Source organism: Anomaloglossus baeobatrachus, chromosome 5 (genome assembly GCF_048569485.1).
Source record: "Anomaloglossus baeobatrachus isolate aAnoBae1 chromosome 5, aAnoBae1.hap1, whole genome shotgun sequence".
In the NCBI taxonomy this organism is placed as follows: domain Eukaryota; kingdom Metazoa; phylum Chordata; class Amphibia; order Anura; family Aromobatidae; genus Anomaloglossus; species Anomaloglossus baeobatrachus.
In genome coordinates, this window is record NC_134357.1 from 79,592,599 (window position 1) to 79,606,461 (window position 13,863).

General features: G+C 41.6%; 1 protein-coding gene across 3 annotated transcripts in view; it reads right to left on the reverse strand.

The window, feature by feature from the left end:
• Positions 1 to 13,863, reverse strand: part of SH3PXD2A (SH3 and PX domains 2A) — a 498,307-nt gene that overhangs the window by 304,242 nt on the left and 180,202 nt on the right. For all 3 annotated transcript variants that reach the window (XM_075348622.1, XM_075348623.1, XM_075348621.1), the window contains exon 3: positions 4,404 to 4,479. In XM_075348622.1, the coding sequence (XP_075204737.1) occupies positions 4,404 to 4,479 (76 nt within the window). The remainder of the gene's footprint in view (positions 1 to 4,403; positions 4,480 to 13,863) is intronic.

Consider the following 13,863-nt stretch of genomic DNA (forward strand, 5'->3'; position numbering starts at 1 on the left):
TGATGAGGCATATAATAGACTGGCTGAGGAAGACAAATAGCTATTCTAACATAAAATTGGAAAGTGAGTACTGTAGACCATGGGACTTGGGGGCAATATTACACACGTCATTGGCCAATATTCCGAGGAAAATTAAGCACTCCCTGGTATGTAGGGATACGATAATGGCGTGGAAAGCAGTGAGGAAAAAGTTTAATCTGTCCTGGCGAATCTCCGAATACCTAAATATCTGGAATTTTCCGGAATTCCCAGCAGGGAGGGAAAACAAACTATTTCTAGAATGGAGAAATAAGGGGATCGGTGGGGTGAAGGATCTGCTCCATGAAACGGAACATAGGTGGTTGACCCTTGAGGAGATGGTGAACAGCTACGGGCTTTCCCCATTCCAAATCATACAATACAAACAGGTGGAAAAGGGAATAATGGGACTATTGAGGGATGTTAGAAAAGAACAGGTAATGAATGAAATGGACCAATTTATAATGAAGGATAAACAGGAGATTACTATCTCCTCCCTGTACAAAGATCTGAGAACAGCACTGGTACCACTGCACTCGGACCAGGTCTGGGGAGCATGGGCACGAAAAGATACAGCAGGGATGGATGAGGATGAGGAAGGAGGTGATTAATGAGGGCTGGAGGGACACACAGTTTAGATTAATGCACAGAGAAATGTATGGTTTTAACATCCCCACCAAGCAGACTATGAATAAAATAGAACATTGCCCCAAATGTAAACAGCCGAAAACGGACTTATACCACGGGATTTGGCAGTGCCCAGAAAGTCAGAATTTTTGGGGAAAAATGAAGACACTTATAGAAAAAGTATGGGAAGTGGAAATGGAACTAGACCCATTGTTATGGATTTTCCACCACAGGACTAAAGAAAAGGAAGGAGGAGGAGATACACGGGGGACCACGATTCCAAGACTCTTTCATAATATTGCGATGATAGGGAAAAAGGCCCTACTACGCAGATGGCTCGAGGAATCTGTTCCATCAGAGGAAGAGGTGGTCAATCAGATTAAAAAGCTGCTCAATATTGAACAGTTGGAAGCCGAAAGAAATAAGGACGAACTAACGGGAAACTTTCTTAAAAAATGGAAGAGATTTATAGTACAACAGTATGGAGTTGCAGAAATACAGAAAGTGGTATCTCCTTTCACTAATACGGAATGGTATCTACTGGGAGACTTGCAAGGCACATTGGGAAAGCTGAAAATACACACGCAGTAGAGACACAACAGTAGGGCGAGACGAGGGTTTCAGAGAAATAGGGCTTCAAACGGGAATCAGAGTATAGAGGAGCTGTGTGTTCTTTCGCGACTTATACCTGGTGTTCTGTGTATTAAAAATGTTGGGGGGGATAAAGTGGGAATAAAAGAGGGTGGGTTAAGACAAGGGTGGGTAAATTGGTAAGGTGAATTTATTCTTGTTCAAATGTTAGACATATTGTAATAATTCTGAAAACTGCAATAAAAATTTATGTTTAAAAAAAAAAAATGATGATTTGTAAAGCAATTGTAAAACTCATTTCACTCGAAGAATCCGCATTTTGCTCGTCTGTTGAGTGTCAGCCTGTTTACACTGCCCAAATTATCGGGAAACATGCGATCCTAGGAAAGCTCGCTCACTTTAAAATCGGTGCTATACAACCAAAGTAATAAAGAAAATGGGTGCACTGCAGTACCTAGGTATATTCCTTCTTTAAATGTCACAGAATAGCTTACATGGTTTTAAAAAGAATAAATTCCATGTATTTATTTTAAAAAAAAGGCATTATATGCTTTAGTGAATGCAATAAATGCCTTACATTTCAGTCACAGGGGTGGAGCTTTTGCTGGGTTCAGTCACTGTCACTCAAGTTTAGGCGTGAGTCTTTTTTTAACTTAGTGACGCCCCCAGCATTGTAGCTGATTACACCACAAGTCCGTCAGTATCACTTCTGCTGAGCTCCACCCATTACAGTCACATGATCATGACATCAGCTCAGGTCCTGCACGACCACTTCTCTTCTGCTGAGCTCTGGAGCACAGCATTGGAAAAGGGTTGTGGCTAAATCCCACTGGGTAGAAGGACCTGTGGGCGTGACCGGCTTGTTTGGTGGGTGTGGCGATGTTTCCTTCCGTCCACTATACTCATGCAAGTGGGGCTTCTCCCACCCTGCAACTCCCCATCTGGGGGTCTTACCACCAGACCCCCACTTCTATTATAACCAACTCTATGCCGACGTGGACTTATGCATCTTCTTGGTATGAGCAATGTCGGCGAAGGCCCCGCCCCTTTCTGGTCACATGGATGTGACGTCAGCAGAGGTCCCTCTGGCCACTGGGATTTAGAAGTTACCATTGGAAAAGTGGTGGTGAAGGACCTGTGTTACTGTCACAATCATGTGATCATAATGGCGGAGCTCAGTAGAGAAGTGATGTTGAAGGACCTGTGGTAATCAGCAGAAGAGAAGTGGTTGTGCAGGACCTGTGCTGATGTCATGATCATGTGACTGTAATGGACAGAGATCAGCAGAGAAGTGATGTTGAAGGACCTGTGGTAATCAGCAGAAGAGAAGTGGTTGTGCAGGACCTGTGCTGATGTCATGATCATGTGACTGTAATGGGCAGAGATCAGCAGAGAAGTGATGTTGAAGGACCTGTGGTAATCAGCAGAAGAGAAGTGGTTGTGCAGGACCTGTGCTGATGTCATGATCATGTGACTGTAATGGACAGAGATCAGCAGAGAAGTGATGTTGAAGGACCTGTGGTGGAATCATTTACAATGCTGGGGGTGTACATAAGTGAAAAAAGAATCCTGCCTGAACTTGAGTGACAGTGACTGAACTCAGCAAAACTGCCACTATGACTGAAACCTAAGGTCTGTACTGCAGTGCTAAAATATATACAGGGTTTTTTTTAAATAAATACATGGATTTTTTTCTTCTTAAAACCATGTCAGTGATGCAGATTGCATCATTTAAAACACATTGGGGGTTGTTTAATATCAAAAAATGACATGACAGGTTCCCTTTGATGTACGGATGTTCAGGCATCACAGATGACAGCAATCTTGCAGTTTCTTTAGTTTTCTCCCCTCATTTCTTCACCTTTTAACTAAAGACCTCTAACCCCTTCCCATATCTGCAGGAAAAGCCTCAGTCTTGCCAATATCCTTCAAGCATGCACAGCCAGCCATTTAGGCTGCCTGCTACAAGAGGGGCCTTTGTATGTGCCCTGTCCAAGCTGAATGCCAATGGCTGTCTACTAGGAACACAAGGAGCCAGCTCCTGCCAGCTAAGTGCTACTGCCAATAGCAGGCAGATGTTACCCTGACCATCCACACATCACTAATAACATTCGGACAATGGAACGGAGGAACAGACAAGGTGCTGATAAAGTATCAGAGGATGGGGACTGGATAATGAGACTACTGACACGTAAGGACTTTCAGTGAAATTTTTGGGGGATTTCCAAAGGTTGAAACAGGTGAAACCATTATAAAATGGTGTAGATAGCGTTACAGTGGTTTTCAATGTGTAGATAACCCCTTTCTAATTATGTAAGTGTCCTACATAAAATAAAAAACATATACTAACCTCCAGGACTGGTGCAGCTTCTGCAAACTCAACGCTTTGTGTCCTGGCAGCCATGTGACAGTCACAGTCAGCGGTCACTGATTGTCTGCAGCTTTCCAGTATTGATGCAAAAGAAAAGGTTGCAGCCGATCGGTAGATTTAGCAGCAGCTGTCCCATGACCAAGGAGTTATTTCCCCATCTTCTGCTAAATGTCTGCAGTCACTTGACTTCTGAATTGCACACTATCAGGATTCTCCGGTATTGCTGCTCAAACCAGGCAGTCACATGACCACAAGTATACCATTTCCATACTTCCAGACACATTCCAACTAGACGTGCTTGACCTTGTACAATGCACTTGTATTGAGACCAAGCAAGTCTAGTCGAAATGTGGCCAGAAGTATGCAAATTGCATACTTACGGTTATGTGACTGTCCAATCTTAACAGCAATACTGGAGAATCCTGACAACACATTCCAACTAGACATGCTTGACCTTGCGCAATGCATTTGTATTGAGTGAGACCAAGCAAGTCTAGTCGAAATGTGGCCGGAAGTATGCAAATCGCATACTTACGGTTATGTGACTGTCCAATCTCGACAGCAATACTGGAGAATCCTGACAGTATGTGGTGCGCACACTGTAGGAATTTAGTCATCTGCTTTTAGTGAATGCAGACATTTAGCAGAAAACCGGACAACCCCTTTAAGTGAAATACTCATGAGAAAAGGTATGTGAGAAAACACCCATAAAAAGAAAAGAACATGCTAATATTATACGGGCACTACATCATAAATAGACTGTACGACTGTTATAGACACATAATGAGTGTTTTACCTGGGAGAAATGGAATTATTCTTTGCTTTGGATCTTTCTGTCCTGCTTCAATAGGAAACTTATCCAAAACTTGCATCTGTAACAGAAAATTGATAACATACCATAAAAGATCAATAGACAATATTGACACATTATACAGCACAATTTATAAGTCAAGTAAACCATTAGAATTAAATGACCTGTACATATATATTACTTTTTACAAAGCTACAATATATGACTTTACCATAGTTATAGTATGGGTTTTAAAGCTGTGGATTTCCTCTGTATATTCTCACTCCCAAACCTCAAGAAACAGACTGCTAAATGAATATGCCTCAAGTAATTTAAAGGGAACCTGTCAGATGCGATATGCACCCAGAACCACGAGCAGTTCTGGGTGTATATTACTAATCCCTGCCTAACGGTCCCTGTATCTAGATAAGGAGATCTTTAGAAAAAGTATTTCTAACAATCCTTTATGATATGCTAATGAACACAGGGACTAGTCACAAGGGTGTTACTTCCCCTGGCTAGTCGGCCCCCTTAGCAAGTTAGGGAAAAAAGGAGAAACCATCCAGCGCTTGGGAGAAAGGTATGAGCCATTCAGGATAAATGTCCAGATGATTTATTTCCGTATTATAAAAAATACAATGCAGATTGTAACATAATCATGCATAGCTCCAAGTGTCTATAGAAATTGACAGTTGCAACGCGTTTCGGCTAGATAAGTAGCCTTTGTCAAGTAATACTACTAGTCTGCGAGATACTTTTAAATATTTCAAGAGGAGACCACTTAACCAGGTAGGTGCGGTTTATTTTTAGCTAATGAAGCACATTAACCTCTTAGGATAATCACAGTTATTGGGCTTGTATTGTATCCCATATTTTCAGCTTATGTATGTAATCCTAATTGAAATATTACAACCTATGTAGCCGAAACGCGTTGCAACTGTCAATTTCTAGCAATATGCACCCAGAAGTGCTCGTGGTTCTGGGTGCATATTGCATCTGCCAGGTTCCCTTTAAAGTAGGGAAATTAGATAGTGAGACCAATATTAATTAATAGAGGGTCGCCTATGCAAAACCTTAATCTAGTAGCCATTGCAATACCAAGACACAACCCATGGAAAGGTTTCTGGACAGCGCCATGTCTTTAGAATCCAGTACATACTCTTTAAATTAATAATATGACTTGCAATGTATATAAACTTGCTTATCATTAAAAGACAGAACGTTAAACTAGAACGTCACAGCCACATATACAGCGGCAGTCGATGTTAACCACCAGACAGTAGTAGTTACACACAGTTGAAACCAAGTGTACCTGCCGGTAGTTACAAAAACTTATGCCGAAGAAGAAAAAAAACAACAAGACCACCAAATCTGATGGAAGATGAAAAATGATCAATCTAAAATGCTTTGATGAAGAATCTACTGCCGTAGAGAACAAAAGGAGCCAGCACAATCTGAAATTGGCATGCATCATATAAAAAGTGAAAATTCACAGATTTATTCCAACTGTACTATAATAAAAAAAAATGAGATTTTTAGCAAATAATTGATCAATTCTTTGAGCCACCCCTGCCAACGTCACGGCAAATCTCAATAGGGGGGTCCTAACCTATATTACGTATTTCATGTGCCATGCGGCCTCCTAGATAAAGTTAAAAGCAGAACCATAATGGAGCACACATACCTGTAACCAGTATATAGCCGCTTCCATGTTGCAAAAAAGGCAATTGTGGATAGAGGCCAGCCCAGGTCCCAACATGTGGAGCAAGCTCTACACATACCAGGACTATATCAGAACTGACCCTCCCAGTGCCAGACAGCAACCATTGATAAAGGCGGACCAGATCCAAGAATGGTGCTTAATTAGCATTGCCTGTGGAAAGGGGTGAGGCAACTGAATCTGAACAGCTACCAACAGGAGGAATACATTGCAAACCAAAATCAGGCGTGCATGGTATGGTGATGGTCAGTCACCAGAAATTGTAGCATAACTACAGTCATAACAGAGAAAAAGGAGCCAGCACAATCTGAAATTGGCATGCATCATATAAAAAGTGAAAATTCACAGATTTATTCCAACTGTACTATAATAAAAAAAATGAGATTTTTAGCAAATAATTGATCAATTCTTTGAGCCACCCCTGCCAACGTCACGGCAAATCTCAATAGGGGGGTCCTAACCTATATTACGTATTTCATGTGCCATGCGGCCTCCTAGATAATGGTTTGCAATATATTCCTCCTGTTGGTAGCTGTACACATTCAGTTGCCTCACCCTTTCCACAGGCATTGCTAATTAAGCACCATACTTGGATCTGGTCCGCCTTTATCAATGGTTGCTGTCTGGCACTGGGAGGATCAGTTCTGATATAGTCCTGGTATGTGTAGAGCTTGCTCCACATGCTGGGACTTGGGCTGGCCTCTATCCACAATTGCCTCTTTTGCAACATAGAAGCGGTTATATACAGGTTACAGGTATGTGTGCTCCATTATGGTTCTGCTTTTAACTTTATCTAGGAGGCCGCATGGCACATGAAATCCAGAATATAGAGTAGGACCCCCCTATTGAGATTTGCCGTGACGTTGGTAGGGGTGGCTCAAAGAATTGATCAATTATTTGCTAAAAATCTCATTTATATTACAGTACAGTTGGAATAAATCTGTGAATTTGCACTTTTTATATGATGCATGCCATTTTCAGATCGTGCTGGCTCCCCTCTCTCTCTGTTTGGTTGTAGTTATGCTACAAATGTCTGGTGGCTGGTCACCACCATGCTATGCACCCCTGATCTTGGTTTGCAATATATTCCTCCTGTTGGTAGCTGTACACATTCAGTTACCTCACCCTTTCCACAGGCATTGCTAATTAAGCACCATACTTAGATCTGGTCCGCCTTTATCAATGGTTGCTCTCTGGCACTGGGAGGGTCAGTTCTGATATAGTCCTGGTATGGTGCAGAGCTTGCTCCACATGCTGGGACCTGGGCTGGTCTCTATCCACAAGTGCCTTTTTTGCAACATAGAAGCGGTTATATACAGGTTACAGGTATGTGTGCTCCATTATGGTTCTGCTTTTAACTTTATCTAGGAGGCCGCATGGCACATGAAATACAGAATATAGTGTAGGACCCCCCTATTGAGATTTGCCGTGACGTTGGCAGGGGTGGCTCAAAGAATTGATCAATTATTTGCTAAAAATCTCATTTATATTACAGTACAGTTGGAATAAATCTGTGAATTTGCACTTTTTATATGATGCATGCCATTTTCAGATCGTGCTGGCTCCCCTCTCTTACCGTAGAGAACAAAGATATACATCTAACCATCAAAAATACTTATTAGAATGAGATTTCTAAAGTATAACCCTTCCGATCATCTTTGTACCAGTGATTAAACAGAATATTGAGCAGGTTTTTGCTATAAAATCTGAAAGCAGCATGGTGTAGGGACAGAGAACCTGATTCCAGCAATGTGTCACTTAGTTTACTGGGTGCAGCAGTTGTGATAGAGTAACCATTTTCTCTGCTGCAGATCTCAGATATTGAGCTGTGTATAGCCCTACTCGCATTGATGATTGGCAGCTTTCTAAGTATAATGTAAAGTGACAGAGAAAGCTGCTAATCAGTGTTGGGGGTGATATTGGAGTAGGAGGCATGAGGCTGCTTGTGATCATCTCCTGATGATAAATTAATAATTGTAATAAAACAACAAAACACAAACTAATAAGTGGCAAATCCCCTTAATAATTTTGCTCTCAGCTTACATAGCAAAAATCTGCTCACAGATTCCCTTTTAAGCACAAAGGACCTATTTGCCATACGTTGGTTTAGTATTTAGCACAACTGTCTTGCAGTGATAGGAGCCTGATCAATCTCACCAAAGTCAACATCTGCATGGACTTTGTGTGTTCTCCATGTGTTTAGAAGTGTTTTATTCAAATATCCCCAATTTCTCCTAATGGTTACATTTTTCCATGTGGAGGATGCCAAGTCAGCAAAATGAGCTTATGAGATTATAGGCCATGCAATGCTCCTCTGTGAATTTAAAGAGGTTGGCCACTACTTTTACATTCATAGCCTATCCTTAGGATAGGTCAATATCGTCCGGGGTCCGACACCTGGCATGCTTGCCGTTCAGCTGTTCTCGCTGCCGGCGGCAGCAGCAAATCCTCAGTTCCGGAGCGGTCTCATCAGCTGATAGCGGGTGTGGCCCGGGTAGTGCACATCCGCCTTCCATTTATATCAATAGGAGGTGGATGTGCAGTACCTGGCCACTATCAGAAGATGAGGCAGGTCTGGAACAAAGCATGTCCGGCTGCCACCGGCACCGAGCACAGCTGATTGGTGGGGGCACTGGGTGTGGGAGCCAGGCTGATCAAACATTGCTCTAGACAAAAGAAACTGACGGCACTCTTAAAACTGCAATGTGAACAGGTACATAACTGAACATGATATAAAATGACAAAAAAGAGAGAGTTGCACTCTGTAATGCTAAAGCATGAAAACCACGAATGTAAGAATATAGACCTGCATTACTGCTAAAGGAAATCTAAGAAAAAATTGAGATATTTAGCATACAAAAATGGCCATTTTCATATCTACCCAGTAGCCACGTCAAGGCATACCTCATATACTGAGTACCTACTCTGAACTGAAGCCTCTCTCTGAGTTTAAAAACCTCCTGTGTATGGGCAAGTAGGAACCTGCTATTGAGAATTAATTCACCTTTTTTTGTCTAGATTAATGGGGGTCATGAATTCTGACTGTGCACCCACCACCTCTAACCTCATTTCTCAGGTTCCTACGTGCCAATACACAGGAGGTTTTTAAACCCAGAAAGAGGCTTCAGTTCAGAGTAAGTAACCAGAATATGAGGTATGCCTTGACGTGGCTACTGGGAAGATATAAAAATGGCCATTTTTGTATGTTAAATATCTCATTTTTCTTAGGATTTCCCTTAACAGTAATGCATATCTATATTCTTACATTTATGGTTTTCATGCTTTAGCATTTCAGAGTGTAACTGTCTCTTTTTTTGATCAAACATTGATGACCTATCCTAATGATATGACATCAATGTAAAAGTAGTGGCCAACCTCTTTACTTATGGAACTATCCTGTTCATTTTTAAATTCCTAGACGAGAATCCCAAGGCCTATGAGTCTCCTTACGCCGGCTTGGCAACCTCCACAGGGAGAAATGTTCCCCCTTATGCCCTCATTTAAAAGCCTCTTACCTAGCCAAATCAAACCTCCAGCTTTGCACTGATGAGGGGCACACACCCCAAAACACGTCTGAAAATAGAGTCTCTGGTTTGGCTTCTTATGCTAAGTCATGTATGAAGACTAGTTAAAGGGTCAATATTGACTTTAAGAATTTGCTACTCTCAATATCTTTTTTTATTTTTATATAGCGCTAACATATTCCGCAACACTTTACATACATCAGGCACACTGTCCCATTGGGGCTCACAAACTAAACTCCCTATCTGTATGTCTTTGTAGTGTGGGAGGAAACCGGAAAACCCGGAGGAAACCCAGACAAACACGGACAGAACATACAAACTCCTCCAGATGGTGTCCTTGGTGGGATTCGAACCCAGGACCCCAGCGCTGCAAGGCTGCATGCTAACCACTGAGCCACCATGCCACCCAATATGGGTCACTTAAGCTCTTGTCCTAGTCTTCCTACATACATTTAGCAAATCTGTGTGGAAGTTAGATTCCCAATGAGGACAGGGCTATCAGTACAGTACGCAGAACATGGTAACACTATATAAATGTGGATATTTACAAAAAGTTACAAACCAAAACAAACATTGATGGACTCCCATTAAAACTGAAACAGCAACTTCTCCTACATGTCAAAGAAATGATAGTTTGTGTGTCATCTCATTTTTTTCTGGCTGTAAAAACATTAGTATTTTCCGTAGTTGTAAGTTTTGCTGCAGATATCCGAGCACATGTTCCTTGCTTAGTCCTCCGTTTATTTACCCATGTGTATTTTTAGACAGAATGAACTGGAAATAATCCAAAAATGTTTTTTTTTTCTTTGGTTCCAAGGATATTTCTCAGTAATATAAATGGACTGATTAAAGCTCACAATCGTATGGAAGCCGTTAGGCTTGTACAGTCCACTTATGCCCAACTTTGGTAACAGCTGAAAAGAAAAAGAGTCTATACGGGCTTTTGATGGTGGACACTTGTTTGCCTAGTAATGTATGGAATACCGTACCTTAGACCACCCACCTAATTGGGTTTCACTTCAGAAGAACAGATGTTTTGCCATTTTAAAAAACATAAAAAGTTGTATTTTTTACACCGTTCTACATAATACATGATAGATGGAAACTTTATTTTCCTAGCCTTCAAACAGGACGTTGGGCAGAACTTCTGAGTAAGAAAAACTTCCTTTAACAAAAAAAGTGTGGGCTCCAAAATAAATCATGGATTCCGCATACAAGCAGAGATGTAAAGAAAGTACAAAAGCAAATCACCTATATCAAAAGAAGAGGAAAAATTAATTATTTGCAAATATTCCCCAAAAGTAGGAAATAGCGGTAATAATTCAATTAAGCAGTCTACGAGATTGGTGGTAACAGCATCACATGCCAAACTCGGACTGGCCCAAGGAAGCCAAATCCCAGAAAAAAAAAAAAAATAAAGTGCGATATGATCCCTAGAGATAGCAGGGAGCAGACACTGAAGTTGATCTCAATCATCCAATATGCATTATATATAAACTTAAAATTTATTTTTTTAAGAATAACATGTTCGTCAAGAACGTGAATGAATTAAACTAATATATTTGTTACACGCACTGCCTCACCGACACTGCTGTCATTAGTGTTTACAAGCTGCAGCCGTGATGATCAATCATTGGGCTTGTGCTGTCTACTTTGGCTGAACTCAGTGATTGGCTGCAGCGGTGTTGAGCGCTGTAGTCGTGAAGTCATTGATGTAGCCTGTAAACAATCACTAGCACAGCAGTTGAGGAACAGACCTGTAACCAGTTGAGTGAGTATTATTCAACTTATTTGTCACGGTCATCTCCCTGTTTTTGGAGTCTAGTGACAGCTTCCGGACTTCAGCTTCTCATATCCATTAGGTTATCAACATTTAAATGTGGTTCCATTTCTTTTAGCACCTATATGGTTAATGCCAGCTTCTCCAGCATTCTCTAGCCAGTACTTCAGCTGCAATTACTTTGTAATGACACCCATCAGGCTTAAATAGAGTTGTTACCCAGCAATCCCTACTGTGAATACAAATCCATTTGTATACTGGCCCTCTTGGTGAAAGGAGCAAAGTTGAAGAATTCCAGAAGCCAGACTTTATCCTTTTGTGTTGCGATATTTCCTCTGTTTGTTTCCGTATTGTAGTGGCGAGTCTAGTGAACTCGTTGTCCTACTCACTAGGCAGGGTGAGTTTAGGGCCAGCTGAGGGCCCAAGGTATCTTGCTCACCAACAAGTTGAAAGAACCTGTATAGGGACGCTAGGAAGCTCGGCAGTTAGCTTGAGGTGAGTTCAGGAGATGCACCCTCACCCCTCTGCCTAGTGACAGAGACCTCAGTTGTATTGTGTTCCCCCATTTGTGGTGTCGTTTTGGTGTTTTTTCGTTTTGAGTACCAGACTCCTTTTTGGTCTGAATGCACTCGCCACACCTGTTGCGTGACATTATTGTTCTGGACAGTTGGTGACCAAGTAGCTGAAGGACGCTATTCCTGGAAACCCCTATAACAAGGTTCTCCTAGAAACTGATATTGATGACCAATTCCGTTCAAGTGAATTGAAAAACTGTATGTAATGGTAAAACAATAACAAGCTGCATTGATTGATAGAGTCCTAATGATTAGTCCTACATCATTACAAAGAATAGGCCACCAATATTAAAGTTATAACGGACTTCAAAACTAATGGTAAATTAACAGAAGATCCCTTTCAAAGTTTAAAAGCACAGCCTGATACTTGTCCCCAAGTAAGTGAAAGTAAATAAACACAAACACTGAGAAAATCCTTTATTTGAAATAAAATACAAAAAAACCCCTCTTTTACCAGTTTATTAATACTCAAAACACCCCTGCAGTTCTGACATAATCCACATGAGATCCCATGACGATTTCAGCTCTGCTACATATCTGAAGTCACAGTGCACGATCATGGTACATGATCAAACACTGTGAGGTTCAGGTAGAGAATGAATGAGCCCTGTGATCAGCAGTGTCATCACTCAGGTTATTTGCGGTCACACCGGGTGGTTCTTACGGTCCTCCACCTGTGACCGCAGGTAACCTTAGCTCAGGGGACCTCAGGTGACCTCAGTAAACTCGGGTTCATAGACCTGCTTCTCCTGGCAGAAAACCGTGTTTTTTTTGCTAAGAGATGCAGATTTGGTGTTGACATTTTTACACCATATTTATGCACCCAATCTACACCTACTGGCAAAAAAACCGCATCAAAACCACATGAAGTATGATGCAGTAGTGATGCAAATGTTTGCCAGGAGGTGTAGATTGAGTGCAGGAATATGGTATAAATCTTTCAGCACCAAATCTCTTGGTAAAAAAACACAGTTTTCTGCCAGGAGATGCAGGCGAGTTCACTGAGTTTCATGAAGTCACCTGAGGTCCTCCGAGGTCAGGTTACCTGGAGTCACAGATGTAGGACTGCAGCTGTGACTGCAACTAACCTGAGTGACATCATCGCTGATTGCTGCAGTTCATTCATTTTCTGCCTGAAGCTCAGAGTGGGCGGTCATGTCCCATGATCGTGCACTGTCAGTTCAGATGTAGCAGAGCTGGAAACGTCATGGACCTCGTGTGGATTATGTCGGACCTGCAGGGGGTGTTTTGGGGGTTTAAAAAAGTGGTGAAAGAGGGTGATTTTTTTTTTTTTTTTTGTATTTTATTCCAAATAAACTATTTTTTCAGTGTTTGTGCTTATTTACTTGCACTTACCGATTAGTAATGAGGGGGTCTCAAATTATTAATCTAGGATTTAGTGGCTGCTGAGTCCTGCCATTAACCTCTTATATTACCCCGATTGTCACCCCACTATGGCAGTTGGGAAGATTCCAAGTAAAGCACCGAGCTTGTCGCATCTAATGGGCAGGTGTAGGCTGTTATTTTTAGGCTGGGTGGTGGTCCAATAACCAGTCTGAGAATACCAGCCCCCAGCTATCAGGTTTTAACTTTGCTGGATATCAAAATTGGGGGGGGGGGGGAACTGCATGCTGTTTCTTAAATGTATTTATTTTAATCAATTAAAAAAGCCGCATGTGGTTCCTCCTATGTGATACATAGCCAAAATAAGCGCACGGCTGGGGGCTGCAGCCATATACTTTATCTGTCCTAGGTATGATAATATGGGGGGACCCTACGCCAAATATTTGATTTATTTCTTTTTATACCACGATAGATGCACGTAGCGTTCGTGATTAAAAGTGTCAGATACGCGGTCACTCAGGGT